The sequence below is a fragment of the Perca fluviatilis genome, chromosome 18 (assembly GCF_010015445.1).
Source record: "Perca fluviatilis chromosome 18, GENO_Pfluv_1.0, whole genome shotgun sequence".
Taxonomy (NCBI): domain Eukaryota; kingdom Metazoa; phylum Chordata; class Actinopteri; order Perciformes; family Percidae; genus Perca; species Perca fluviatilis.
Genome location: NC_053129.1, coordinates 28,990,869 through 29,018,527, shown reverse-complemented (window position 1 = coordinate 29,018,527; position 27,659 = coordinate 28,990,869). Strand labels below are relative to the sequence as shown.

The 27,659-nt window shown below is 40.1% G+C and overlaps 1 protein-coding gene across 1 annotated transcript in view; it reads left to right on the top strand.

Moving 5' to 3' along the window:
• ift172 (intraflagellar transport 172) overlaps window positions 1–27,060 on the top strand; it is a 49,505-nt gene extending 22,445 nt beyond the window's left edge. The window contains exons 20-48 of the mRNA XM_039782300.1: window positions 506–598; window positions 1,182–1,259; window positions 1,909–2,157; window positions 2,793–2,871; window positions 4,517–4,637; window positions 5,149–5,293; window positions 7,448–7,537; window positions 7,797–7,894; window positions 8,098–8,233; window positions 8,862–8,978; window positions 10,208–10,350; window positions 10,784–10,877; window positions 12,139–12,203; window positions 12,491–12,671; window positions 13,433–13,542; window positions 16,420–16,549; window positions 17,639–17,737; window positions 18,572–18,681; window positions 18,827–18,890; window positions 19,580–19,666; window positions 19,928–20,044; window positions 21,321–21,431; window positions 22,145–22,264; window positions 23,142–23,237; window positions 23,643–23,702; window positions 24,285–24,383; window positions 24,900–25,053; window positions 25,477–25,568; window positions 25,880–27,060. Of these exons, the coding sequence (XP_039638234.1) occupies window positions 506–598; window positions 1,182–1,259; window positions 1,909–2,157; window positions 2,793–2,871; window positions 4,517–4,637; window positions 5,149–5,293; window positions 7,448–7,537; window positions 7,797–7,894; window positions 8,098–8,233; window positions 8,862–8,978; window positions 10,208–10,350; window positions 10,784–10,877; window positions 12,139–12,203; window positions 12,491–12,671; window positions 13,433–13,542; window positions 16,420–16,549; window positions 17,639–17,737; window positions 18,572–18,681; window positions 18,827–18,890; window positions 19,580–19,666; window positions 19,928–20,044; window positions 21,321–21,431; window positions 22,145–22,264; window positions 23,142–23,237; window positions 23,643–23,702; window positions 24,285–24,383; window positions 24,900–25,053; window positions 25,477–25,568; window positions 25,880–25,969 (3,228 nt within the window). The 3' untranslated portion in view covers window positions 25,970–27,060. The remainder of the gene's footprint in view (window positions 1–505; window positions 599–1,181; window positions 1,260–1,908; window positions 2,158–2,792; window positions 2,872–4,516; window positions 4,638–5,148; window positions 5,294–7,447; window positions 7,538–7,796; window positions 7,895–8,097; window positions 8,234–8,861; window positions 8,979–10,207; window positions 10,351–10,783; window positions 10,878–12,138; window positions 12,204–12,490; window positions 12,672–13,432; window positions 13,543–16,419; window positions 16,550–17,638; window positions 17,738–18,571; window positions 18,682–18,826; window positions 18,891–19,579; window positions 19,667–19,927; window positions 20,045–21,320; window positions 21,432–22,144; window positions 22,265–23,141; window positions 23,238–23,642; window positions 23,703–24,284; window positions 24,384–24,899; window positions 25,054–25,476; window positions 25,569–25,879) is intronic.
• Window positions 27,061–27,659: the final 599 nt, after the last annotated feature.

Below are 27,659 nucleotides of genomic sequence, written 5' to 3'. Positions count from 1 at the left end.
TTTTGGATTAAGTGATTATATACCAGCAGAAGAATATATATATTATACCACTGGACTATAAATATTGATGCATTAATCATTATCACTTTAATCTTGCAGCCAGTAAAGATGGAGCTTATTTCCCTTACTTCATATTCTGCCCGGTAGTTTAATTTATTAATATTACATTTATTTTTATTTTGTATTAATAATCTGAATCTGCAAAGTATATAGTGAGCTGTGATTTTTTCTTTTTTCTTTTTTCTTTTTTCTTTTTTCTTTTCTCTTAAAATGCACCATTGCAATTCTTGAAATGTCATAAAACTGATTACATTTTGTCAATGCAGTACAAACCGTGTGTGTGTGTGTGTGTGTGTGTGTGTGTGTGTGTGTGTGTGTGTGTGTGTGTGTGTGTGTGTGTGTGTGTGTGTGTGTGTGTGTGTGTGTGTGTGTGTGTGTGTGTGTGTGTGTGTGTGTGTGTGTGTGTGTGTGTGTGTGTGTGTGTCTGTGTGTCTTTTTTGAGCAGGGAGGAGATGGAACAGAGTTTTTCCAAGTCCAAGCCCACGTGGCCATGCTGGATAAGAACTTTAAACTGGCTGAGATGCACTACGTGGAGCAGGTTGGTGACACGCCCTGTTGTTCCTCATACAACCAAACCTTGAGTACACACTTGCTTACAATATGCATATTTATATATAATATGTAGAATTAATTACTGATGCATTTTACAGTAAACCAAACACTCACAGAAAAAAAATCCGGCTCCTCTGGCTCCACCTACAGCCTGTAGTGTGATTTGCAAAAATCCACCGCTCCCTGTTCAGATGGACCAATCATGGCCAGGGGGGGTGTCTAATTGGAGTGTCAATCACTGCTCATGCACACGCATTCATTCTCCATTGTGTGGGGTGGGGGGGGGTATTAGGAGACCGTTTTGGGCTTAAGCGGAAAGGGGGGAGGGACTGAGAAGTTGTTGATGTTAAAAATGTTTGGCTAAGTCCTGGATCTTCGCGATCCTACCTACAGCACCTTTAAGTAGGAGCCCACGCTTGAATTCTCCAGATCAGGAACTCTCCACACACTGTATTAATATCACATATGTATACGCTTTTATTACTTGCAGAAGCCCAAATTGTAATTATGATGATTATATATTTGCGCAGCACTGAGTCAAATGTCATAATTGTTCTCTGTGTCTGTAGAATTCCATCGATGAAGCGATAGAGATGTACCAGGAGCTCCACATGTGGGACGACTGCATCACTGTGGCTGAAGCCAAGGTAATAACCGACAGACTAAATTTATACTTTTGTGTTTTACTTGGGGGAGATCTTGTTCTTGCTCTCTGTTGCTGTTGTAACCTCTTCTGTGGTGCAGATATTTAGCCAGTTATCTGGGTTTTCATAAGATAAGTCTTGAATATCGTTCTATAGACGTTCTCCTCAGTGCAGACTTGATCCCTGAAAAACTAAAGGACCAAATGCAAAGCCAACTGAGCTTGGATATTTGCACAGTTTTGATCTGACCCGGTAGGTCCCCAACATAATACTACATGTCTGAAGCTCCACAGGGAACCTTTAACTGCGACTTATATAAATATGGCTACGACTAACAATTAATCTGTTGATAACCGGTATATCAGATAATGGCCTAATATTTCTTCTCAGAGCCCAAGCTAACATCTTTTTATTGCTTATTTCCAATTAACAGACCAAAATCCAAAGATAATAAATGTACAATTGTATTTTTAACAGTGAAAAGCAGCAAACTGCAGTGAACATGTTTGCTAAATAAATGGCTTTGAGATTAAAAGACTTTTTTTTTTTTGTCAATTTATTTTCTCTCAGTCGACTAATTGTTTCAGCACTAGATTTCAACCTGTCTAACGTAGAAACAACCCCCACTCTCAACCCACAATGGCTCTCTTAGGGCCACCCGGAGCTGGACAGCCTGCGTCGGAGCTATTACCAGTGGTTAACGGAGACGGGTCAGGACGAGAAGGCCGGTGAGGTGAAGGAGAGCGAGGGAGACTTCCAGGGTGCCATCAACCTCTACCTGAAGGCCGGACTGCCGGCTAAAGCCGCCCGACTGGCCATCAGCCATCCGGAGATCACCAACAACAGCGACACTGTCAGCCGCATCGCCGCCAGTCTCATCAAGGGAGAGTTTTATGAGAGAGTGAGTGGACTCTGTCTCCATCTAACTATCTCTGACCGTCTTGTTTATTGTAGAATTGATCACACCTGTCTATACTGGGATCCTATTCTTTCACCTCATCTTCCTCTCCTCTCCTAACAAGTGCTAGGAGAGGAGAGGTATCAACGGAGGAACATTTTTTTCTTAGATTTTTTTCCCCTCCATCTGTCTGTTATTTCTGCGTGTCTCTTTTTGTAGCCGTTTGTCTGAGAACTCAATTCTCCTCCTCCAGCCATCTGTGTATATGTAACAGGTGGGGAAGAGAGAAGGAAACTTCACAACAAAACGTGTTGCTGTATCCTGATGGTGTAGGGTTTTATTAATTTAATTGCTTGAAGGTCGATATGGATGCTGGTAATGTGTGATTTTAATTTGCGGTAGCCAATATGTCCCGCTGACATTCTGTATATATTTTGTATCTTGCAAGGTTAGAAAAGTCTCTGAATTAGCATTTAAACCTTGGACAAGAAAACACTAGACTGAAACTAATGAAGCTGAGGTGTCCACATACATTTGCCATATAGTTAACATTCCTAACAATCCTGAACAACCCGGACTCAACCTTTCATATCACTTTGTCTTAATAAATTGATGTTCTCTATGTGTCCCCTGACCAGGCAGGAGATCTGTATGAGAAGATCAGAAACAACCAGAGAGCTTTGGAGTGCTACTGCAAAGGTGGTGCCTTCAGGAAAGGTAAATCAGTGATAGATATGCTTTACCTATATTATAAATGGCTACCAAAATGGATCGGTTTGGTGATTTTTAGTTATGCTAGCAGCATGGCTCTAGGCAGGATAATGTTGGTCAATCGGTCAGTCCTCCACTATTTGATTGATTGACACAAAATTAGGTTCAAACATTCATGACTCCTAATGAATTTGTTGATCCTCTGACTTTTCCTTTAGTGGCACCATAAGGTTGAAATGTGTGGTTTTGAGTTAAATGTCTCAACAACTTTTTAATGGATTGTCATCAAATTTGCTGCACTCATTCATGTACCCATAAGTAACATGCTAAACTAAGCTGATGAACGTCAGCTTAACGCCAGCATGTTTTAGAATTGTCACTGTGAGCGTGTTAGCATGCTGATCTTAGCATTTGCTCAAAGCACAGCCTCACAGTGCTTCTGGCATGGCTGTAGGCTGTACTCTTGGGGCCCTAGTGTCTTTGCTAGTTTAAGACGGACGCTGTTGTCAATTTCCCGTCCAGCGCCCACAACGTTTAAATAGCAAATGCACCTGCGCCCATCTTTGCGCCCATGGGCGTGCTGGTCTTACAGGGAGGTGTGTTCAGGTGAATTCTTGGCGTATTGCTATCTTGAGGCAGCGGGAAGTGATCGCGCCGTCGACCCACAAAAACCTGGTCTAAAGTCAATAACGCAGCATTTGTTTTAACAGTACATTAGTAAAATGTGCCTAGGCTCGTGCACAGCACGCACACACTATGCTCGTTACACACACACAGGGACGCGCAGCAGCACACAAACATGCAAAAGATTACAAATAAAAATATTACGGTGCAAATCTTAGACTTAGACTTCTCTTTATTGATCCTTTTGGGATGACTCCCGCAAGGAAATTAGATTTCCAGCGGCAGATTTTAGCATCTTACAAAACACTCTTTAAATAGAAAAAAGATACAGTATAAGAATATTAATTTTAGCTAAATATTTTTTACAAAAAATAAACAAACAGTAAACAACAATAAACTACAGATAAATAAAGATAGATATATAGGACTGTGTATGGTATTGTGTTAATATACAGTTAATAAATAAATGACATTTAGCATAAATTAGCAGCTAAGAGCAGTTAGAGTGTCCAGGTATGTATGTGAGTAGATTATTAATAATGTATTGCACAGTGTTCTGTTCTGTCCGCTTTACCCTATTTCCCCCGAGTGAGGAGTTGTAGAGTATGATGGCATGAGGGACAAAGGAGTTCCTTTAGTCTGTTGGTCCTAAATCCGCCATCATAATAGCAATGCACCAAGGTCCAAACGCGCCTGGCTTTTAAAGGGAATGGGAGATGACACTCTTATTGGTTTATTGCATGTTACGCCCAAAACACACCTATGAATTAATGAAGACACTAAATACAACCCTTTTGAACCACGCGCCCGGCACACGGAGCCTTTTTTCTGCCGTCAAACTAGCAAAAGTGGATTTGGACACGCCCTAAACACACCTGCGCTTCACGCGGTGCGCTTAGAGCATTAAAATAGGGCCCTTAGTCTTGTTTTTACATTTGATATAAGCACAAAAGGTACAGGTAATAGAAGTAAGTGTAGGTATAAAGTAGATGTAGAGTATATTAAATAAAGTTTCTGCTTCCTGTAGCGGTGGAGCTGGCTCGCCTTGCCTTCCCTGCTGAGGTGGTGAAACTGGAGGAGGCCTGGGGAGACTACCTCGTCCAGCAGAAACAGATGGACGCCGCCATCAACCACTTCATTGAAGCAGGGTATGTAGTGTAGAGTAGCGAAGAGACAAAGATTTGGGCAGATGGAGAGAAGTAGAGATGACACATAAAAAAAAATAATCCAACAGAGATGGCCAATAGTTCTTCACCAGGACCATAATAGATATCTTTTAAACATGATTATATTCCCCCAAAATACCAAATAAGGACAGGTAATCAGTGCCCAGATCTTTATTCTTTCCAGGTTGAAAAAGCATCTGAAACCAAATGTTGACTGCAGGAAGCTAAAGCTCTCCACAGAAACAAAGGATCCTGCCAGTAAAGTTTTAATCTGTGCCTCAGAATTAATACTTTTTTTTTGGTTTAACTAAAATCCTAAACCATTTTTAATAATTCAAATAATTTACTTTGAATTTGGCTGTGTTAGTGGAGCAACACAATGAGTGTCTACACACATAATCTACATTTCAGAGTTGATGCTTATTTCATAAAACTATATGGATACACCGTACACTAAGAGTCTGTCTGTTGTCTTTCTCCGGTCCGCTCTTAGCTGCTCACTTAAAGCCATCGAGGCGGCCATCGCCGCTCGTCAGTGGAAGAAAGCCGTCCACATCCTGGAGTTACAGGAGGACTCATCAGCAGGGAAATACTACGTGAAGATAGCTCAGTACTACGCCTCCATGCAGGACTATGAGGTGAGAGAGGAGGGATGAGATATGAGATGTACGGTTGGGGGGGTGTGTGAAGTAAAGTTTTTCTGCTCACCAAGAGGGCAGACATCTTCGTGCAGTGATGTGTAATAAATCAGCAGTTAGGATGAAACTGAATGTTCTCAGCGAGCTGTAAAATGGCCAAAGGGACCAGATATTAGTTGAATTGGATTTGTTAGGTGGACTCCAAATGAACGCTAATGTTCTGTGTCTGCTGGATGTGTGAGCAGGTCACTGTTTGCAAGATAAGTACAGCATTATAGTACTGGCAATCTAATTTCTCTTAATAGACGTCCCCTCATAAAGATGCCGTATGTACAAGCCTACATGCGGGTACATTTGGCTCTGTGGTTAGGTGAACAGCTGAGCTTAGTTTTGCCCCCCTGAACACAACACCGGACAGTGAGATGGAAGCAGCCAGAGGGATAAAGTAGGCAGTGACATTTTGCCACCGGCAATTTCTTTCTGCATCTCTCAGGGATACACACACACATAAACACACACACACACACACACACACACAACACAACCTTGTACACATTTCAACCAGAAAGTCGGAGGCCAGGATCCGTTTTAGTTCAGTCTCCATGGTGCAGTGTGTGCTCAAGGACGCATTGGCAATAATGACAAGTTGGATAGTTGTTACAATAGTTTTAGTCTTTTAGTTGCCTAAATACCAGAAATACAGTTGAAAAGGAGAGGAGAGAAAGAGAAGTCTGTTGTAGATGCAAAGAACAGATAAAAGGAAGAGAGATGATGATGATGATGATGATGGTGGTGGTGAGGCGCACTGTGCTCTGCTTGTTCTGATGAGCTCAGCTGAGCCAAACAGCCTCCACAGACTGCCAGCCTCTGAAAATAGCAGGCCATTTCTGTCTGTTTGCTCTATGGGCACATTCACAGAAAGTAATTAAGATAACAAGCTCTTTGCTTTCCAACTTGTGAAAAGTTGCAGGAAAGTATAACTCAGTGCAAACTAAAACAATGAAGGAGGCTCACACCTGGGATTTCAATACATAAATTATCACAAAAAAAAAACAAACAATTGACTAAACGTTTTTTAATCGGAACAAACCAGCACATACAATTGTCAGTGTTAGAACAGGTACAATGGAAAATACCATTTGCCTTTTATGTAGCAAAAATCTATTCACATTAAAGGGATGGATGTTCCCATTTTTCTTCTCCCCAATATTTCCTAAATTCTTACATTAACAGTTACACACTATAGCAACACATTACACTATTATTTATGTTGGTATCAGTACAGATAGCCGTTCCTATTTGTGTTTTGTATGTCTTTTTTTGTGTTTTCCCTGCAGGAATGCCATTTTAATAGAGTATGTGGATATGCCAGAAGGTTAAGAGGATTTTCAGCACCCAATAATGTAATCATTTCCTGAAAATCTAATAAAATATGTACTTAACCTGATCGAATATGTACTAAAAACCTCAAACTGATTATGTAATAATTTTAACAGATAATGTAAAAAAAAAAAAAAAAAAGAAGTAACATGTGCAAGTATTCAAAGTGTAGAATAATAGTACTGAAAACACAAACATTTGACACTGATTTCATGTATGGAAATATAAACTTTCAGCTTTATGTTTTTTATAATTCATTTTCTAACAAATGGCATGTGGTACGTTGTTATCAGGCAAAGATGCATTCAACTAAAATCCCTATCGATGGGTATTGAACCTGCTCATACCCATGCTGTTTGGTCATTGTGTAAGCATCGTCCATTAGACCGGAGTGGATCTTAGATTAGACACCATTAGAAGACGGCTAACGTTACACAAGCGAGAGATGAAGGCAAAACAGTCGATTCAATCTCCATGAAATGTACTTTTTTTTTTGATCCGAGTCAACAGTGAGTCCTATTTAATTTTTTTTTAATCACAATATCAGTCAGGGCATTTTACTACATCATTGGGTTTTATTACATTTTCGATCAGGTAAAGTGCAAATTTTATTACATTTTCTGGAAATGATTACATTATTAGAGTGCTACAGGTTTTTATTTTCAGGTGTGCACCCCCAGAATAATGTATATGAGTTTCTATATAATGAGCTTATGATATTTAAATTGTATTTTATATTTTGTGGTGTGTATTTTGTGTGTTAATGGCCTGTAGGTGGCAGAGCAACTGTTTGTGAAAGGAGGTCAAATCAAAGATGCTATAGACATGCACACTACAGCAGGACGCTGGGAGGAAGCTCATAAGGTCAGTTCAAGCGCACAAACTACACAAGCAAGTATGTCAAATTAATATGAACAATATGCACGATTGTTGCAAATTTAATACATTTAAATTAAACGTTCCACTAATAAAGAACTTGTGACTAGGCTAAAATGTATACAGTAGGTTTTTAATTTAATTTGGTGAACAACACTGATTAGATGATCTTTTTATGAAATTGGTCTAGCTATGAAATTTAGCATTTTTGTTCTTTCAGTTGTTCTTTTCATTTTTGTTCTTTCAGTTGGCAGTGGAGTGCATGACAGAGGAGGAGGTTATGGCTCTTTATCTCAGCAGAGCTCAGGAGCTGGAGAGAGATGGGAAATTCAAGGAGGCTGAGAGGTAAATGGAGATTTATTTATAGTCATTTGTCGCATCACTGGCTGCTGGAAGCATGAAAAGGGAGTGAGGCTAAGTAACACGACTATGTTTGAAGTAATTTCAGCAAGAAAAAAAGAATGAAAACAGTGTTTGGCTGTTGCCAGGTGAAAATTTCAGACCCTGTTTTGGCTGTCTGACCTAATTATGTCTTTTGTGCGCGCCAGGCTTTTTGCCACAGTAAACCAGCCTGACCTCGCCATAACCATGTACAAGAAGAACCGGATGTTTGATGATGTTATTCGCCTGGTGGCCAAATATCACCCTGACTTGCTGACAGAGACCCACCTACACCTGGCCAAGGTAAATCACTACAATGTAATGGAGTTCCGAGACCAATCTTGATAGCAACAATTGAAAATTAAAAATATCAACTAAACAGTACACTAAAATCTGTTTCTGAAATCATTTGAAGGGAGAAATAGGCAATTCAGTTACAGAATCTTAATTCATATTTGATCAGTGCTGCCTAGTTTTACATTTTGACTGCAGTTCACAAGCAGTGATTGACACTGCATTAGATACTCCTCAGCTGGGATTGTTTTTTCTCCTTATGCCATTAGGATCACCAGTAGGAGGCAGAGGCATATTTTATTTTTAACAGATAATCTGTTGCATGTAGTAATGTCAAAATATAGTGAAATATGACAGTTACCTACCCTCAGTTACATTCCACCACTGCCCTTTTAGTTCTGTCCAGATACAGTCGCTATTAAACTTTATATAGTTGCAGCAAAGAAGATTCCAAAGAAATCCAATAAGGTTTCATCATTAAGTGGTTTTACTTTGCTATTGTCGGCAGTTTTCCTTTTTGCCGTCACAAACTGAGAAAAGTACAGCGGAAGGGACATAAATTAGCGTTACTATCATATTCTAACTCTGATTAGTTGTTCTGTTATGTTGATATGTGCGCTGTACATGTTTCTTGTAGGAGTTGGAGGCTGAATCCAGGTTCTCAGAGGCAGAGTACCACTTCATGGAGGCTGAAGAGTGGAAAGCTGCTGTCCACATGTACCGCGTCAACGATATGTGGGAGGATGCTTACAGGGTAGATACGGTCACATTTGTTTTGTTGGCTTGCCAGCTGTTTAATCGCATTGCATTTGCATATATGCGTAGAGTTTTGTTGACCTGTAATTGTGTATTTTAAAGCCTAAAACCTCGTCCCACACAACAAATGTAGCAGTAGCCATATTACATCCAGCTTTGACTTGTTGGTGAAAATGAAATAACACCATCGCTCAGGTGCTGGAGTTGCTCCTGAGACTAGTTAAAGTAAGTCAATAAAAAAAAAAAAATCTTTATATATATATATATGAAATTGAGATTAGACACACAGTTACATGTCAAGAAGTTTGTTAAAGATTAAAGACACTAAATAAATATGCATTACATTACATGTTATTGAGCTGACGCTTTTATCCAAAGCAACTTACAATTGCTATACGTCATATTGCTATACGTCATATTGCTATGCTATATCGTTTTTTTGTATTCTGTCATTTCACCTGCCAAATTATTTATTTAACTTGTGTTCTAAATATTTAACCTTTTGTGGCGCTCCATTTTAATAGAGTTTACTTGGTAACATTTTACTTAGACCTGTTATTAAGCATTTATAAACATTAATAAATGGTGTATAAAACACTATAATGTAGGTGTATTATTAATGTATGTAACCCCAACATATAACGTGTGGGCACCTATAATAGGAGGCTGCTGTAAAAACAGATAATGAGTGACCGGGTTGGATCAGTGGGTAGAGCAGGCGCACATGTACCGAGAGGTTTAGGCCTCGACGCAGAGGTCCAGGGTTTGAATCTGGCCTGTGACGATTTCCTGCATGTCTTCCCCCCCCCCTCTCTCCCCTTTCTCACCTAGCTGTCCTGTCAAAAATTAAAGGCGGAAAAGCCCAAAAAAGAGAAGAGACAATTACTGTTAATTAATAAACACTTAAATGTTCTTATAGCTGCATATAATACATTATAGTGTGTTTTAAACCATTTATTGATATACGGCTTATGAATGCTAAACGGGAACAGGAGGTCTTAAAGTTAATTGAGATTAGGCTTCATGGACACAGTCATTATTACAAGTGGGTGCGCTTCCCTGTTGACAGTGTTTATTGCCAATGCCGTTTGGGAGCACAGAGCAACTTTATAGCTTCCATCGAATGTTTTCTCTGGGATTATCTGTGTGGTGAGAGAGTTGGGGAGCCACAGGACCCCTATAGTGATATATGTATATATTCACACGTACGTTATGTACATGTTTCAGGTGGCCAAGAGCCATGGAGGTGCCGGTGCCCAGAAGCAGGTGGCCTACCTGTGGGCTCGGAGCCTGGGAGGAGACGCGGCCGTCAAGCTGCTCAACAAGTTTGGCCTCCTGGAATACGCCATTGAGTCTGCTTCAAATAACTTGTGAGCTGCACCACGACCCATAGACACATATGAACATACACTGTGATTCATTTTCATTTACTCACAGTCAAATATGACCGGTTTTTAATCTTTTAAAAAGGTTTGATTAGTTTTACTGTGTGGCATGGAGATCCCATATATTTAACCCCCACAAATGATTTGAATCTTGAAAATGTCTGAGTCATGATCAGTCATGATAGTCAGCGTGTCCCTAAAAAGAAGTGTGAACTGCTGTGAAAGTTTCTGAGTTAAATACAGTAGATCTAGATGTCATTGTAGCCAATATCTGAAGCAGAATGTGTTCCTTCAGGATGTCCACCTGCTAGCTTTAATAAGCTCATACTAGTTAGTTTTCAATATGAATATTTATCCTACAGTCACTGATAGTATTGTGAAACCTGATTTGATTTCTTGCTCTTTATTTACTCCCCAGCTCATTTGACTTTGCCTTTGATTTGGCTCGTCTTTCCTGTAAGGAAAAGATTCCTGAGATCCACCTCAAACATGCCATATACCTGGAAGATGAGGTAAATCTGTCACCGTCCTGCTGCACATAGTAACAAATCTGCTGCCTGTACCTTTTTATATGATGGTATAGTTCTGTCCTTCATTCGTTAGGAAATTGCGGTCAGTATTTCAAAATAAGATCGTAAAAATGTGAATTTTCCTTTAGTGTGCATACATTCTTAGATGTGATGGTCTGCTTTTGTCAGATGGCTTCTTTCCACTAAATTCAACATGACAGCTTCATAACAATTTAACGAACAGTCCAACATAATTCTCTTATCAGTCTTGGAAATTTGATCATTCACTAATAATCATTTTACATTGCTCATACTCCCTGTCAATGAGAATGTTCTAGACTACGGGCCCTATCTTGCACCCGGCACAGCGCAGCGCAAAGCCAGACGCGAGTGTCTTTGCTAGTTTAAGACCGACGCAGTTGTCAATTTCCTGTCCAGCGCCCATGTCGTTTAAATAGCAAATGCACCTGCACCCATCTGTGCGTGATCAACAAAAACCTGGTCTGAAGTCAATAGTGCAGCATTTCATTGTTCATTTCATCATTTCATTTTAACAGCAAATTAGTAAAATGTGCCTAGGCTTATGCAGTGCACACGCACACTATGCTTGTTACACACACAGGGACGCACAGCAGCACACAAACATGCAAAAGATTACAAATAAAAATATTACGGTGCAAATCCTCCATCATAACAGCATTGTGCCGAGGTCCAAACGCGCCTGGCTTTTAAAGAGAATGGGAGATGACACTCTGATTGGTTTATTGCATGTTACGCCCAAAACACACCATGATTAATGAAGACACTAAGTACAACCCTTTTGAACCATGCACCCGGTGCACGGACCCTTTTTTCTGCTGTCAAACTAGCAAAAGTGGATTTGGACGCCATGCGCTTCACGCCATGCGCTTAGATCGTTAAAATAGGGCCCTACATGTCAGTCAGAATCATTTTGCCAAGACACCTACAAGGAATTTGCCTTGGTTGTTTGTGCATACATAAACATACTAAACATTAATATGAAATAAACAAACAACAAAATAAATACAGAAACAAATATGTACATATAACTGTTTAACATAAAAAAGAGGCCGTATCGATTAGTGCAGGATGTGCAAAAATGTTGAGGGATGCCCAAATGTGATGTATAGAACGTGCAGAGGACGGGTATGTAGTCCAGAATGTAGGATTAAGAGTCCACAGTACAACATCAACACAGTAAATAGTGCTGATCCTGATATTCTGACTCCGTCTTTCCTTCCAGGGTAAGTTTCCTGAGGCCGAGATTGAGTTCATCAAAGCAGGAAAACCCAAAGAAGCCGTGTTCATGTGAGTACATTTAGCTCACTGGAGCTGATTAGGAGTTGTCAGAATTAGGGGTACATTTATATCTACCTGCAGAACGTGTTGGCATGTAACTACGTACGTTTACTTAAGTACTGTACTTACATACAAATTAGGGTACTTGTTTTTCCATTTTATGTAACTTTACACTACATTTTCTGTTTGCATGTTCCATTCCTACACAGGATTTTAATTTCCTTTTTAAAAACTACTATTTTTTTTTATATTGCTGTTTGACCGTCCGCTGTGTGTGTCTGTGTGAACTGTTCCAGGTATGTCCACAACCAGGACTGGGCCAGTGCGCAGCGGGTGGCTGAGGGCCACGATCCAGAGAGTGTGTCTGAGGTCCTGGTCGGCCAAGCCAAGTTCTGCTTTGAACAGAAAGATTTCCAGAAGGCTGAAGCCTTCCTGCTAAGAGCCCAGAGACCCGAACTTGCTGTTAAATATTACAAGGTAACTACAGTGGCACTCATACGTTTATGAACCCATGCTGAAGTTGACTAAAAAGAAGAATAAAACAAATCATCTTTTGGAAATTGATCTTAATGCCTTAATTAAGAAAATTAGGAGAAATCTAACTTTTAAGGACACCAATTTTCTTTGTGAATGAATAATGTATCCTAAATAAATAAATGTTCTTCCTTAAAATACAGGGGGCATAAGTAAGTACACCCTTATGTTAAATTCCCATAGAGGCAGGCAGATTTTTATTTTTAAAGGCCAGTTATTTCATGTATCCAGGATACTATGCATCCTGATAAAGTTCCCGTGGCCTTTGGAATTAAAATAGCCCCCCCCACATCATCACATGCCCTTCACCATACCTAGAGATTGGCATGGGGTACTTTCCATAAAATCTTCTCTCAATGCAAATCGAACCAGCTATTAGGCTAACTGAAATAAAACCATGCCAATCTCTAGGTATGTAGATGATTTTTTTTATTCCTCTTTTTAATCAACTTTAGCATGGGTTCATAAACTTATGAGTGGCACTGTATAAGAGCCAAACTGGTTTAAGAAAAAAAACATGAAAAAGAGTTGCGAAATGTTCGAATAAAATAGGATTTCTTTATTTTACTGAAATTTGATAGATATTTGTTTAAAACTACTGATCAACAATGCACATTTTCAATTTTTAAATTCAAATCGTATGCCTTAAACATCTCCCTTTTGGTTGATTTTTTCTTTAATGTATTCAATATTTGTGTTGTCAGGATGCAGACATGTGGAGTGATGCCATGCGTATCTGTAAGGAGTATCTCCCCAACAAGCTCTCCATGCTCCAAGAGGAGTACGAGAAGGAGACCTCCAAGAAGGGAACCCAGTAAGATTTAAAACCACAAAATATAAGAAAAAAATCATTTTCTTATAATTTCTTGTAATGGTCATTTAAGGGCCGTCCACACCAAGAACGATAACTACAACCCTAACTATAATGAATTGAGCATCCACACAGCTGAGCGATAACGTTCTGCAAACGGCAACGTCAAGCTCGCGCCGCACGCTGCAGCTAATAATAATACAGCAGACGTTGCGACGTACGATTACAGGAATGTCTGTAGTAATAGCCTACATATTTGTGAATTTAGGTACATTTTATGAACCAAAAAAAGTCTACCGGCAGTCCCTGCAGGCGCCGATACCGCTGCCTTCTCCAGGCAACAGCGGGCACACAGAGCTTCAGAGAGCCGGGGATCAGAGCAGGTCTGTGCAGAGCACCGGAAACAAAAACACCGACAGTATGATTATAACATCTAAAACACCAGATTCCCTCGCAGTGGTTTCTGTGACATGAGATACTTTAGTAAGTACTAAATATATATATATATATATATATATATATATATATATATATATGGATGGGTCAAACAACACAGGACTTTCACCCAGGAGACCGGTGATCGTGTCCCGCGTGTCACGTTTCCTCAACCCAACTGTCATGTTCTTTTCCTAAACCCAACTGTCCCATTCTTGTCCTGCGTGTCATGGAAACGTACCTTTTTTATAAGCCCACCCACAAAATTTCCTTAACCTAACTGCATCAAAAGTGACGCCAATAGTCCCGACCTAGCATGTTTAGATATGACGCTAAAGGAGACTTTTAGCGTCAATAACAACGCCAAAGGCACCTGACCAAGCATCCGTATTTTACGCGATGGGAGTGACAATGTGTTGCAGTGTCTCTCTCCGCCGTGTCATGTTGTAAACTCCGATGGATCTTGATTGGCTGTCAGTGTTTCTATCGTTCATCCAATCGCTCTGAAGGTGATCCCAGCGATATCGTTCTCCACTGTCATCGTCGTCGTTATTGTTGTGATGTGGACTCTACCATCCACTTGAGTTAGAACGATCTTTAAAACTACATATTTATAGTTACCGTTAGGGTTGGGCATCGTTTGGATTTTAACGATTCTGATTCCAATTCCGATTCTTCCTTTCGATTCCGGTTCTTATCGATTCTCGATTCCGATTCTTTGAGGGGTTAGATGCTTATTTCACAAATAAGAGGAAAGTTTTATTTTGATTCATAGGTGGGTTGCAGTTTTACAGCTTTTACAATGCAAAATAAAGCCACACTAGAGCTCTGCTTACTGTGCTGCACGGCTGCAACACAACAAGCGCCTGGCCGCTACGGAAACCAAAACTTGCGCATATTAAATTTGGAACCTATGATCAGATTTCAAACCAAATCCTCCAAACGATTCCTATAAAGAAACGATTCCGATGGAATCGTAGTTTTTGAAACGATTCCGATTAGGAATCGGTTCTCGATGCCCAACCCTAGTTACCGTTATAGTTATCGTTCTTGGTGTGGACGACCCTTTAATCATTGTAGTCCAGAGAGCCTTAAAATGGTGATTTAATTTATCTTTATTTGTTTTTTTGTGCCCCACATAACACAGTGATCTTGTTATAGTTACAACAGTGGCAACAGCAGATGACAAAAGCCTCGTTAACATGACTCAGAGTTATAGATCAGAGGTTTAGTATTTAAGAGTTTGTATTAGATTTTGTCAACCTCTTATGTGATTAAGAAACCCCTTAAAAGCCAGGGGGAGACCACAGAACCCACTATGAACATTTGGCACGCTCTCCCCATTCAGCCACAAGTATAGTCTATGCGCAAAGAGTCAGTTTGATGCTTTATTAAAACACAGCTCATGTATTATCCCAAATTGAAACTACCAACAAGGAATTGCTCATTAGCCGGCAGACCAGCAGCACTCTATCTATCTCTCTCTCTCTCTTATCCTCCTCCCATCGCTTCTCCCTCTTTAATGACTTGTGGGAGAAAAACATCAATAGTAACCAATGGAAACAAGCGAGGAAGTGAGGGGTTAAAGTGAGAAAACACTGAATTATTCCTGCAGCGTTTACAGCTCAGGCTTCAGATAAGTGCACGGCTTCCTATTTTCTTATAGGCATCTGCAAATGATCGAATTTTAGTTTGATACCTTTTCATGAAATGTAAAAGTAGAGCTCAAGAACAAGAAAGAGGGGGGAAAATAACGTGATTAAAAGGGTGAACTGTGGACATGATTTCCATTCTATGATTATTTGAAAAATTGTGGTGTGACCCAGAGGAAGCTATGTATTCCTTTCACATTCATTGCAGCCCAGCATGAGTGCGGACAAAAAAAATCACATTAACCCCTTTTGAAAGACAGTGTTGTGTTAAAACTGGAGTGTGGAACTTTTACATATAAATGAACGTACGTTCCATTCAAGCCCTTGCAAAAATGAATTCACACAATGCTGATTAAGCCTATCACCAACAGGGAAAGCACCTTGTATTTCACTCTGTATTATACCAAAATTGTGTTGTCAGGTTTCGGTGGCGACATTCCCTGCGCCAACAGTTTAAAGTCTCCAGTTTAAATTTGAGAAGAAGAAAAAAATCACAAACCGGTTTATAGAGCTTGTGTTTAGGTATATTTTCAGACATATTTTACCTTTTTGGAATTTATTTTTCATTTTTATAATTAAACAATATCTTGGTGGCCCCCCCCTGCAGTAACTCTGAGGACCCCCTAAGGGTCCCGGACCCCCCTGTTGAAGATCTCCGCTGTAGTCTGTAAGTCAAAGCAAGATGATTTTTTTGTTGCTAATTAGCCCAGAGTCTGAAACTGAACCTCAAATGAAAGGGATTTGTTTGTGTCTCTTTATGTGACTCCGTGTGTTTGTTTGTTTGTTGTTTCAGGGGTGTGGGGGGTCTGCTGGAACAGGCCAAGGAGTGGGAGCAGTCAGGTGAACACTCCCGGGCCGTGGAGTGTTACCTGAAGGTGAAGGACGACTCCAACCTGGCCCTGATGGAGAAGTGCTGGATGAAGGTAAACGATAGCCGATAGAGGATTAATCACGGAGTACCTTGATTATCAGTTCATCGTTTAAAGGTGCTCTAAGCCATGTTGGGTGACGTCACTTCTTGTTGATGTTCGAAGTATTGTCGCCCCTCCCTCCCCCTCCCCCTCCCTTCGCGCACTACCCAGGACAAGAAAGCAGGAGAAAAAAAAGACAATTGCATTTGTTTTTTCAGACTGTCTAGTTACTTGATAATTTTCTCTCCTCAGGCCATTAAAGATTATTAATAAAAAAAAAAAAATAATCAAGTCATTTTTCATTTAAAAATGCCAAACCCTTTTGTAGAAAATCCATAGAAAAGAGTAAAACTCATACATCTTACAGTAATTACAGAAAACAATACAGTAGGTCTTTCTGTTTCTCTACAATGTTAGACATAAGTAACATGGCTTTTTGTAACGCCATGTTAAACACGTGCTGCACAAAACTATTTCTAATGCTGTGCGGTTAACTTATTTATGTGTTAATTTATTATTATGACATGGCTGTTGCTACATCTAATCTGAAATATACCTTGTATGATTAGGTTTAAATAGTAAACAAATAAATTAAACAAGGAGAACACAGACTAGGCACTAAAACCCAAATGAAAGTGTCCGCAACAGAAACAATAAAAAAGCTGTTTAATTTCACCAATTAGTGTCTTTTTACATTACAATATTGTAGTGGATGGATGATAGATGTATAGTGGTAGCCAACATAAGGGTGGAGGAAGAGGGAAAGGTCACAGTGTCACCAACATCAATAGATTTCCCTCCAGGGGTTCACAGTAATTATTGTGTGTTATTGATTGAAGTGCTATGGAGACCAGATCAGTTGAGATTCGAACGGTTTGGTCTTGCAGTGTTGCTGAAAAGAAAGGTCTCAGGGTCTCAGATCAATAGTTGGGCGTTTGATTAGCCACTGTGAGAAAAAGAAAGAAAAGATAGTGTGAGAATTGAACGTTATCCTGGTTGGGTTAGAGGTACGGGTCAGAGGGTCGACACAATCAATATGTGGCTTCCTGTAAAAAGCCTCAAAAGTGTGTGTGTGTGTTTTATTTGTTGGTGTGTCTCCAGGCAGCAGAGTTGTCCATCAAGTTCCTCAGTGGCGATCGAGCGGTGGAGGTGGTCCAGGTGGTCGGACCACGACTCACACAGCTGAGGAAGTACAACGCTGTGGGTGAACGCGCGCACACGCACACACACACACACACACACACACGCACGCGCCAAGGTTTTCCCTACCATTATAAAGCTTAGGTGCAGCCTAGTCCCTCCAGAAAAACGTGATTATGCGATCCCATAATTCAATGCATAATCAGGCAAAGTCCTCATATTTATGCGGGGGGCAGCATTTTTTCATAATCCCTGCATTTTCTTTGCAAAAAAGTCCCATATATTTTAGCAGAAAGTTGAAAAATGTTGCGTTTACTTCACACAAGAGCAGCCATTTTCAGAGTTGCCATGGGAACGATATGAAGTGACGTAATTATGCGACGTGAACATCATCGAAAAGCTGGGTGTTGGGGGAATCAATTTTTTTCTCTTTTTCATCAAACTGCAGTTTTTGTAAGTTCCCGCAATTTTATCACATAAAATTGCATAAATATCCTGCATATTCCATCGCATTTTTTTTTTTAAAAGTGCAGTATAATCAAGGATTTGTGCCTGCACCAATCACAAAAAAACTAGTTTTATTTATTTATTTATTATCTGCTCTAGGTTTTCCAATGTTTAAGACACAGATATGGTAATATTAATGTTCCAAAATGATATGAAATCACACTTCTTTTTTTTATTGAAAAAAAGACTCACACACACACACACACGCACACGATATCTTGGCGCAAAGGAAATCTACACCTTGTTTAAACCTGGTAAATAAAAAGGACCAAGTGAGTATTTAATACATTGCTCCAAACATGCCTGTATGAGTCCGTTTCAGCTTTTAGTGTTTTTAAGTTTCCCCTTTTTCCTCCTGTTGTGCTGTTTTGTCTTCTCATGTTTAAGGCGGCTGAACTCTACCTAAACGTGAATCTCATCAAAGAGGCAATCGATGTCTTCATTGAGGGCGAAGAGTGGAACAAAGCCAAGAGAGTCGCCAAGGAGCTGGAGCCCAGGTTTAAAGTCACATTCACAATCAATGTGATACTACCTCACTTAAACATACTTATAACCTCTTAAAAGTATATGCAAATTCAGAATAACTGGAGTTACTTTGCCATGTCTTTGCCCTGTATCTCATTACTCCGATCTCTTTGGCAGGTACGAGGACTATGTGGACCAGAAATACAAAGAGCACCTAAAGAACCAAGGCAAAGTTGACTCTGTACGTACAATTACACACTTATACACACTGGATCTAACACATACAGTACGATCTTGATCTAATACATTTGAGCCTGATTAAGACAAAGTCCACTATCAGCAGAATAGGAGACCTCCTTTACACACCATCATATTGCACAGGAAATAAACCAACCTGATATGTATAAAAGGAAGAGAAATGCATCTTTCACCCATTTAGTCAAATCCCATTTTTTGGGGGGCATTTCTGCCTGTATTGGATTGGAAAGCTGAGATATGAAAGGGGAGAGAGGGGACATGTAGGAACACCGTCACAGGTCGGACTTGAACCCTGGACCTTCTGCATCGAGGAATAAACCTCTGCTTATGTGCACCCGCTCTACCAACTGAGCTAACTGGCCACTCAAATCCCATTTAAGGCTACCACATAGCAAGAAGTGTGTTTTTAGAGAAAAGATTACTTTACATAATTTCTGGTTGTTCAAGTCCTCACAAAGCAAATAATTCTGTTCATTTAGAGCTGCCAATGTGTGGAAGTTGTAAAGTTTACTTTGTACTTTAAACAAAGCAAGATAGGAAAAATATCTTGAATACTTTAAATAGTCTAATTTCTACTGTGTGTGTGTGTGTGTGTGTGTGTGTGTGTGTGTGTGTGTGTGTGTGTGTGTGTGTGTGTGTGTGTTGTGCGTGTTGTGCGTGTGTGTGTTATAGCTGGTGGGTGTGGATGTCATGGCAGCTCTGGACATGTACGCAGAGAGAGGCCAATGGGAGAAATGTCTGGAGACAGCATCTAAACAGGTACTGAACACACAATCAACATGGCTAAAAAGGTGTGACGTGAAGTTTAGATTACGGACAAAGAATTCAGTTTAAAAAATCTCTACAGCAGAGCAGTTAGCAACATGTGTTTGGAGCAAATTAACAAGTACTGCTCACTGTAACCTAAACTTTCATTAGTAGCTCAGTAAAACTGCATGTATATGAAGTTTTCCTTGAGTAAAACAAGTAAATGTCATGTTGTCAGTGCTCCTTATCATCCCTGTTGTGTTTTTTTTTAAGAACTTTAAGATCCTCCAGAAGTACATTGCTCTGTACGCTACACACCTCATCAAGGAGGAAGAAGCTCCAAAGGCTCTGCAGCTCTACATACAGCACGGAGCACCACCTAACCCTCAGGTACTGTACATACACACCTTTAACTCCTTATTCATGGAAAACCACTTCCATTAATTGATTATCATTCACACTCAGTAGATGCCTTGTTAGCAGACACAAACGGCACAGAATCTGCAGATTTTGTTTTTACAGTTTTCAGCGGTGATCCAGAATGAAAATCTGTTATTCTGCTTGGGATATGTGTTGATATTCTGAGTTTTATTTTATTTTTTAATTATTTGTTTAAAGTGCGGGGAAGTCTGCGTCCGCAGGTTCCGTGTGGCCCTGCTTATTAAGTATGTCTTTCTAATACTCCCTGTTTTGATGCTGGATCAGCCTGAACTCTGTTATGTTCTGGAAACTTAACCTTTAGGGTTTCTCATGAACATGTGACAGAACCTGCACATGTCAGCCTACCTTCATGACGACCACTAAATTCAATTCATTCAATTTGAAATAGTATGGATAATCTTGTCTTATCTAGTCTTGTCAAACTTTAGAGACATTTACGGCTGAAATTACTGAATCGACCCCTTTTAAGTGTCAGACCGTGTTAAATGAAACAAGACAAAAAAATCCACATCATTAACATACATTGTGTGTGACGTTCGAATAAAACAAACTAAATATTCTCTCTTTGACAAAATATGGCTAAAGAATACCCAGTGTACTCTGTTTTTTGGAAGCAAATCTGCCTTTTCAGGCTTTCACTTGTTATTAAAGGTGCTCTAAGCGATGTTGGGTGACGTCACTTCTTGATGACGTTCAAAGTATTGTCAAACAAAACGGAGGCTAGCTCGCCCCTCCCTCCTCCTCCTCATCCTGTCCCCTCCCTTCCATGCTCCTGCGTACTAACACCCCCCCCAAATCCTTCTTGTCGGTTATTGGCTGGAACACTTTGTTATGTTTGGTGGTGCAGGTTGGCGCAGTTTGTTTTTGTTGCCGTTTGTGGAGCCTGAGCTGTCTACAGAGACCGCTTTTTTTACAGTGTGTTCAGGGGACAGGCAGCTAGCGGATAGTGAGGAGATGTTTGCTGTATGGGACAAAATAAGTTGTAGCCTAAAAAATGCGTGACATCACTTTGAGCACCTTTTTTTTAAAGCTACAACCACACCATAAAATGTCTTCTCTTGTTTACTAGACTGTTTACTGTCGGTTTATTTTATGATACACAAAGCATCTATGGAAGGAGTAGTATTCCTATATTGTGGTATTGTTACTTTTACTTAATTATAGGGTCTGAGAACTTCTTCCACCACTGGGTCCAACTGATAACTTTCACCTTTTTTACTCTCAGAACTTTAACATCTACAAGCGCCTGTTCCTGGACCTGATTAACCTTCCCGCCACTGATGGACCAGAGTCTTACCGGATGTGGGCCGACCTCCGTAATTTCCTGCTGCAGCTGGTAAATCCCAACGGCATCTAGTTTAGACCATCCAAGCTGAAAAAGCACCATCTAATGCAGAGTAATAATGCCTGTAATTCTCTGATATATGATGCCAATTTCCTGATATGCCCTTAACCCTTGTGTTGTCTTCGGGTCAAATTTGACCTGTTCTCAAAATGTCTCTCTCTCAGAAATATGGGTTTCTTTTTAACTACCTAATTTTAATAACCCAAAAATAACATGGATGGATGATCCCATACAACGCACTTCGCGAGTACAACAAAAGATCGGAGCTCTACTTTCATTGAATTTTGGGTGTTTTATTCGGCATTTGAAAAAAACATTGAAATGAAATGTTTCGGAACAGTATCCTCGCTGAACGTTGACCCTTCTGTGATTATCCTTCCTTTAATATTAGTCTAAATAATTCATAATTGCTGCTTCTTTAACTCAAGAATTAGGTATAGTTTCCTATAAATGAGGTTTTAAAATTGACCATGAATTCCAAAAATAAGTGTAAAACTATAGTGGCAGTAAGTTGGTGTTAGTGGTGTTCATACATGGTAGTGAAAAGAAGCTTTAAACGCCAAAAAAACAGCCAAAAACAATTAAAAAGGTGCCAAAAGTGTTGAAAAAAAGAGACAAAAACATCAGAAAAAGTGTTGATTTTCTGGTTTTGACCCAGAAGACAACCCAAGGGTTAACTTTAATTCCACTTTTTGTGATTTCAGTGTGAGAACATGTCCAGGTCAGCCGAGGCCAACTCTCCCGCTCATGAAGACTTTGAGCAGTTGCTGCTGATCGCTCACTACTACGCCACGCGATCCGCAACAAGAGGAGTCCCGCAGCTGGTACACAAAACACAGAAACACTCAGGGAGGATCACAGAAGGCTTTGCTTTTTTGCATTTTACCTGCCTAGATATTATAAGATAATAGATTTCAGATCGTTTTTTATTAACATTTGGGGCTAAATTCACATCTGCATGATTACATTTGAAATTAAAGGTGACGTAGGTAGGATTGCGAAGATCCAGGACTTAGCCAAAAGATTTTAACATAGACAACTTCTCAGTCCCTCCCCCCCTTTCCGCTAAAGCCCCAAAACTCTAAGCCCCTCCCCCCACAAGGGAGAATGAATGCGTGTGCATGAGCAGTGATTGACATGCAGTTAGACACCCCCCCTGGCCCTGGTTGGTACATCTGAACAGGGAGCGGTGGATTTTTGCTATTCGAGATAGATAGATAGATAGATAGATAGATAGATAGATAGATAGATAGATAGATAGATAGATAGATAGATAGATAGATAGATAGTTATTGATCCCAAAAGAATGGGAAATTCCAGTGTTGTAGGTGGTGCCAGAGGAGCTGGATTTAAAAAAAAATTGTATTCCCTGTTTCATGTAGTTCTACTGAACATAGGGTCAGTTTCAGCAAATATGACAGAAAGTTAGTTTTATAAGTCCGACCTACTGCACCTTTAACATTAGAAAGAAAATAAGCTTTCCTCCTCGAATGTGATTTTTCATTTGATTTGTTTCCTGTGTACAGCGGCTCACGCATGTTAATGTAGCTGCAGGGAACGATGCATGACAAACTTAAACCTTCTGATAGATCATTTTTTCTTTCTTTATACTGGAGTGTAACTCGCTAATTTTTCCTCCACAGTCGGCGGTGACTCATTTTTAAAATCAAAAGCTTCTTTGCTTCTCGTCTGTATTTTCAGGTCAGTCTCTCAGCCAAGCTGGCGGTGTCTCTGCTGCGTCACACCGAGCTCGTTCCTGCAGACAAGGCTTTCTACGAGGCCGGCCTGGCCTGCAGGGTGAGTCCACCAATGAGAGAGAGAGAGGGGAAGAAACAGTAGTTCTTCCACTTAAGATAGAGTCTCAAAAAAGTGCAACATTTTTGAAGTGCATCTTAAAATGTCACGATTCACGTGTATATTCTAGGACTTCCATGACAAAAGGCAAACCTAGAATTCAGTTGTTACGTTGACCGATCGGTTTTGAAAAGCCAAGAATAATATCAAATATGTTCGGCATTTCTCTGTGGTCCATTAGTTTGCTTCTCTCTGGACAGTTGTGTTATGTTTTTAATGGCTTTTAAGGTGGGAATTGGACAGCGTAGGCCTTTTGGGGAGCAACTTGGATGTATATATGAAACATTTGTTCTAGAAACCATCCCAATTCCTCTGACTGATGCATGAACCTTTTTTACAACCTGGCAGGCTGTCGGCTGGGAGAACATGGCCTTCATCTTCCTTAATCACTTTCTGGATCTGTGTGATGTGAGTAATCTAGCACTACTCCGCTGTAGGATAAAAACTGCCTACAAACTCTAACTACCTTTTTATACACTGAACAGAATTATAAACGCAACACTATTGTTTTTGCCCCCATTTTTTATGAGCTGAACTCAAAGATCTAAGACTTTTTCTATGTACACAAAAGGCTGCCAATTGCACGCTCCCTCAAAACTTGCTACATCTGTAGCATTGTGCTGTGTGGTAAAACTGCACATTTTAGAGTGGCCTTTTCTTGTGTCCAGCCTAAGTAATAATAATAATAATAATAATAATCCTGCTGTCTAATCAGAATCTAGATATGCCACACATGTGAGGTGGATGGATTATCCCGGCAAAGGAGAATTGCTCACTAACACAGATTTAGACAGATTTGTGACCAATATTTGAGAGAAATAGGCGTTTTGTGTACATAGAAAAAATCTTAGATCTTTGAGTTCAGCTCATGAAAAATGGTGTTGCGTTTACAATTTTGTTCAGTGTAATATGTTCCATGAAGTAAAAGATCCAGTATTTTTACTCCTCTCCAACACCATTAGACTGTATGACCATGATTTCTGTCTCCAGGCGATTGACGAGGGGACGCTGGACGCTCTGGACCACTCCGACTTCCTGGACACCGACATTCCCTTTGAGGTTCCAGTTCCCACCAAACTCTGTGTCACGGTGAGACATCCTTCTACCAAAACACACGCCGAAACATCCCACTGGACACACTGTGGTCAGACTGATAAATGGGGACAATATTGGTGCTGGGTTAGAAATCAGATCTGGGGGAAATGATACTAAATGGAGCTTCAACGATAATATCTAATATAGAAAATAATAATATAGAACTGTGTGTGTGTGTGTGTGTGTGTGTGTGTGTGTGTGTGTGTGTGTGTGTGTGTGTGTGTGTGTGTGTGTGTGTGTGTGTGTGTGTGTGTGTGTGTGTGTGTGTGTGTGAGAGAAAGTTGTACTTCAAACAAAGCAAAATAGAAAAAGATGACAAAAATAACTTGAATACTTTAAATGGTCTAATTTCAACTATCATGTTGTCGTTGAAACTGAGAAGCTGTTTTGTGTGTGTGTGTGTGTGTGTGTGTGTGTGTGTGTGTGTGTGTGTGTGTGTGTGTGTGTGTGTGTGTGTGTGTGTGTGTGTGTGTGTGTGTGTGTGTGTGTGTGTGTGTGCTTTTTTTACAGGACGCCCAGCGGGAGGAGATCCGTGACTGGGTGCTGATGGTGTCCATGGACAACCGGTTGGAGCAGGTTCTGCCGCGTGACGAGAGGAACTCGTATGAAGCCTCGCTGGTGGCCGCCAACACCGGCCTCCGCTCTCTGCCCTGTGTCCTTACTGGTAACACACACACACACACACACACACACACACACACACTTATCAACTCTGGTGAATCCAAAACTGAAAAGAGAGAAAAATGACAAAAGAATAAAACAGTCAATCATAGTTATTCGGCTAGATATATAGTAGTACCTCCCCCCCCCCTTAACAAGAATGTCTCAAGAAATTGTATTTTCTGGATGAAAACTTTAAAAACCTTAATCTATGTTTATGTTTAAGCACACGATTCTTCATCTCATTTTGAATTTGAAATAAATATAAAATGATTTGAAAGGTGACTGTGAAAGGTGCTGTATAAATAAAGTTTACTTACACACACACACACACACACACACACACACACACACACACACACACACACACACACACACACATACACACAAAGTATACCCGCTCACTCTATGGTGTTCCTGCCTCCAGGCTACCCCGTGCTGAGGGATAAGATTGAGTTCTCGCCTGTGGGGAAAGCAGCCAACAAGAAAGACTGGAACCAATTCCTCGTGGCCACAAAGGTGAGACACACAAAAAATATCCAGCGGTGGAATATAATCAAGTACACGGACTCAATACTTACGTACAAATTTGAGGTGCTTACTTGGCCTGAGTCATTTGTTTTCATGCCACTCTTGAGTTTCATTATCTCTCTCGACATCAACAGCGATTTTATGTTATATCAGCAGAGATGACTTATCGCAGCGTCACTATCTGCACGTCTACATGGAACACACACACACACATTTATATCTTCAGTGTGCAGCAGGGACTGCGTATGTTGAATCTGTTTTGTGATTGGTCGATGTTTTGTGTCCGCCTTCCCCTGCAGACCACTCACAGTTCAGAGTGTCAGGACGTCCTCAAGTTCATCAGCCAGTGGTGTGGCAGCCTGCCGGCATCTGGGTTCTCCTTCCACTGACACACACACACACACACACACACACACACACACACACACACACACTGCTATTTCTCTTCCATTTTTGCTGCAAGATTTTAAATACTTCATCCATCTGTCTGTGCTCTTTCACCTCTCTTCTTCTTCTTTCTCTTCTCCGTTGCTCCAGAAACCCAAAACAGATTGACTAGCCAGCAACTATATATTTATTTATGAAATCCTGTAGAAGATCCCTTTTCTTTTTTTTCATTATTTTTTGCTAAAAACAAGTCACATTTAAGGCAATTTAAATAAAAAAAAAAAAGCCTTAAAATCAGCCACATATTTAAATATGAGGACTATTTGTGTAACTGGACAATGTAAATTCCTTCTTAGGACAATTTCAACCCACACAAATTTAACAAAGTAATTTCTTAAACAGCTGGTCACTGGGTTCCAAACAGGAGTAACATGTGAATTCACTGAGTGAGTTATTTGTGGCAGCAGGATGGTGTGTGTGTGGGATTGAGTCCGAATAAACTACCGTGTGTGTGTGTGTGTGTGTGTGTGTGTGTGTGTGTGTGTGTGTGTGTGTGTGTGTGTGTGTGTGTGTGTGTGTGTGTGTGTGTGTGTGTGTGTGTGTGTTTTCATGGTAATGAAGGAACATGTCACCCAGAGCTCTTTGCTCTACGGCGATGACGGGACACACAAACCTCCCACTGACTCCCTGTGCTCGCACTTTATTTCTGTCCTCTGACTGGTCACTTTATCCTGAGCCATCACCATGGAAACCCATTCCTCCAGTCCCCTGTATCATCTATCTTTTCCTCTCCTCTTTTTTTTCTCTCTCATTAGAAAGACTTTCTCTCAGGATGGCGTCGCTGAATAAAAGCCAAAGGTTTCCGTCAGATCTTTAAAATAAAAAACCTAGTTTTTACTATATAGATATTCTGACAGTGTAATATGTTGGACTGACTCTACTGGACTTTTTAATGTGTGCAGTCTGAAACCAGCTGTGTACTCCGTGTACGTTTCAAAAGCTGGAATCTCTGGCAATGCCTTTTATTGTGTGTTTCATATGGAATGTATTTTGTTTAAAAAAAAGTTTAAATAAAAGATAGTTTTCAAGCTTTCTTTTAATCCATTTTGATTGCTTTGCTTTTGCTCATTTTTTTTAAATGTTTGTTCACACGGTAACACAGTTGTTCCTATGTTAGGAATAGGGTTGCAGCGGTATACCAGTTTCATACCGTGGTAAGAAAATTTGCTTATCTACAGTATAGAAAAAAAATGTATATTGAAAAGGGAGACTTTTTTACACATACTTCCTTTATATAAAAAGAAATGGTTTCCAGTTTCAATTTTAATAAGTGTATGTTCGACCAAAAACCCTTTTCATTCCTTTAAAGCAGGGGTGTCGAACTCAATTTCCCAGAGGGCCACGCTGGAAAATAAGAATCTCATCAAGGGCCAGACATTTAGTTTATTGACGTGTTTATTTAATTGAAAAAGTCAAATATCTTTGACTGTATTATTGCACTTGTCATATAGTCTTCTCACTCACAGTTTGGTCCACATAAAGCCCTAAAGAAGTTAGGTAAAAGTTCCTCGGCCATTATAGAAAAAAAGTGCCCAAAAACATCGGAAAAAGTGACAAAAACTAGGTGGGCCCAAATGTATTGTGAACCTAAATTGATATGTGGGCCGGATCATAATCTGCGAGGGGCCGGAT